Raw genomic sequence first — 2,549 nt, 5'->3', positions numbered from 1 at the left:
GGGGGCTGCCTTTGCCCTGCCCCTAGCCATGATCGGAGAATCGGGCGCCTTTGCCGCCCTGGCCAGTGATAGCAGGAAATAGGGGTGGAGCCAGCGATGGGAGCTGGGCACGGTCGAAGCTGGCAGTCCTGGGAGCTAGGGTCCCTTGCCAGGGCCTAAAGCGGAGCCCTCGATTGCGGGGCCGCTGCAGCTGCGGGTCCCCGCTGCCCAGGCCGGACGCCTCAGCCAGAGGCGTTAGGCCTGGGCAGGGGTGGAGCCTGCAACCGCGGGGAGCTGGGGGTCCCCTGCCCAGGCCTGACACCTCTGCCGGAGGCCTCAGGCCTAGTCAAGGGGCCGATCCTGCAATTGGAGGGTGATGGGGGTCAATGCCTGAGGGCTCCCAGTATGTGAGAGGGGGCAGGCTGGGCTGAGGGACACTCCCCCCGCACACACACCCAGTGCACGAATTTCGTGCACCAGGCCCCTAGTAAATATATATGTTTCTTAAAAGAGGAACCCGACTTATTTTACCCCGAGCTGTGCTGCCAACTTCTATGGGGGCACGTCTCACATTCGAACAGCATGGGGACCCCCGCCCGAAGGAAACGACCCCCTCACTGACCGCAAAGCCCACCCTCGGGCCTTGGAGGCGGGCAGAGCCAGCGGTTCACGCCTCGGGCTGCTGGAGGCGACCATCACCCTCGGAGAGGGACACCCCAACATCACGCCCATGAAGGCTGGATTCCCGACCCTTCGAGGCAGGGCTCTCTGAGGTGACAGCCCTGGGCACAGCCTGAGAACCACCGGGAGGCAAGGGGACAGGCAGTGGGGGGGTCCACCTAGCCCCCCGAAGGAAAGTGCTCCTGAGCGCCTGGCGCAGCAATACACACACAGACGAGACTGAACGGGCTCCGTGCGGCTTTCCTTCTCACACTTTAACCAAAAACAAGTGTCAAGTCGAACGCAAAGCTCTCATCAGTGAGTCTCCAACGCTCCGCTCGCTGGTTTGCAGGGGCGCCTCCCACGCTGGCGGGCAGGATCCTGGCACCCCCAGTGGTAAGCCCCACCCAGCCCCACAGTGAAAACGAGCCCTGCTCACCATCAATATTTAGCATCATTTTCCAAAGAGAAGGGCGGACAGACTGATGGAAGCCGAACCACACTTCCCGGCCACCGCCCAGGGGGTTGGAGCAGCCCTCGGAGGCCGTGAAGAAGGAGCGGCCCACGGGCGTGTACCTGCAACCGAGACCCGGCTGAGTGCACGGCGGCGCCACCTCCCGGCGCCACCTCCCGCCCAGCGAGTTCAGGTGGCGACTGGGTGGGGACGTGACCACAGAATGAAGCAGAAGTCTCATCATGCCCGGCCCTGAGCCCCGACAGGCTCCCCCGGGGCCGCTCCGTCCTGCGGAGTGTGGGCACTATGCCCCTGACAAGTCCCAAGTGTGGAGGCCACAGGAGACGGTGGAACGGCAGCGCTCAGGCCCCGCAGAGCGGAAGCCGCAGCTGCGCCCCACGCGGGGACGGGGGAGGGGGGGCTGCTGGGCTGGGAATTCCCTGGAATCTCTTTCCCATTAAAAATGTCCCCCCCCCCCCCCCCCCCCCACACCCCGCCCGCCCGCACATTTCCATAAGGTCGTTCACTGCTGGGCTCGCAAGACGCAAACGCACACGACCGTCCCAGGGGACCGAGCCAGCTCCCTCAGACCGGGCGCAGACACCAGCTCCCCACGCCCACCGCGGCGGGCCTCACCTCATGGACGGCAGGTGCCTCATGACCACGTCGAGGGCCTGGATCGTCTCAAAGGGGACGCTGGGCAGCCGCCCCGAAAGTGCATCGTGTAACGCCTGCAAGCTCACGCAGGACACCCACTTGATGGACACCTTGAAGATGCGGTCTTTCCCTTCGCCCGGCAGCGTGACCTCCAGCTCCACCTGGGGGCCCAGAGCACACACAGGTCATCCACGCGGGCCTCCGCCCCACGTCAGAGGGGGTCACGCTCGGCCGGGGGTCGGGTCGGCTCCTCTGAGGAGCGCATCCCCGGAAGAGGCAGGGCGGCCTGCGGGGCCTGGGAGTTCTGTCCCCAGCGGAAACAACCGGCAAGCTCTGCAGGGACCGAATCACGAAGAGAAACCCTTCCCAGACGGACGTGTGGGTGTGGAATCCGACCTGCCCGCCGGCTCAGCAGTTGAGCGTTGACCTAGGAACCACTGATGCTTCTCTCTCCCTCCCTCCCTGAAACCAATATCCTACACTAATAAAAGAGAAAAATGGTAATTGGCGTACGAGCTACCCTTTTCATTGGCTAATCAGGGCTATATGCAAATTAACTGTCAACTAAGATTGGCAGTTAACTGCCAACAAGATGGCGGTTAATTTACATATGTAGGCACAATGCAGGGAGGCGAAAGGGAAAGCAGGAAGAAGCCCCCTGCCACTGACAGTGATCTGAAACCCAGGGGGGGAGCTAAGAGCTGGGGAGCATGATCAGAGAATCAGGGGCCTTTTCCGCCCTGGCCAGTGATAGCAGGAAGTAGGGGTGGAGCCAGTGCAGGGAGCTGGGCACGGTCGA

General features: G+C 63.4%; 1 protein-coding gene across 1 annotated transcript in view; it reads right to left on the bottom strand.

Moving 5' to 3' along the window:
• Nucleotides 1-2,549, bottom strand: part of AGO2 (argonaute 2, RISC catalytic component) — a 23,333-nt gene that overhangs the window by 16,337 nt on the left and 4,447 nt on the right. Inside the window, exons 3-4 of the mRNA XM_015561416.1 lie at nt 1,730-1,911; nt 1,079-1,215 (exon numbers count right to left, since the gene is read on the bottom strand). Coding sequence (XP_015416902.1) covers nt 1,079-1,215; nt 1,730-1,911 — 319 coding nt within the window. The remainder of the gene's footprint in view (nt 1-1,078; nt 1,216-1,729; nt 1,912-2,549) is intronic.

This window comes from Myotis davidii, unplaced genomic scaffold (assembly GCF_000327345.1).
Source record: "Myotis davidii unplaced genomic scaffold, ASM32734v1 scaffold30, whole genome shotgun sequence".
NCBI lineage: Eukaryota > Metazoa > Chordata > Mammalia > Chiroptera > Vespertilionidae > Myotis > Myotis davidii.
The sequence above is the reverse complement of the archived record's forward strand: the minus strand, read 5'-3'. Positions and strand labels throughout refer to the sequence as shown.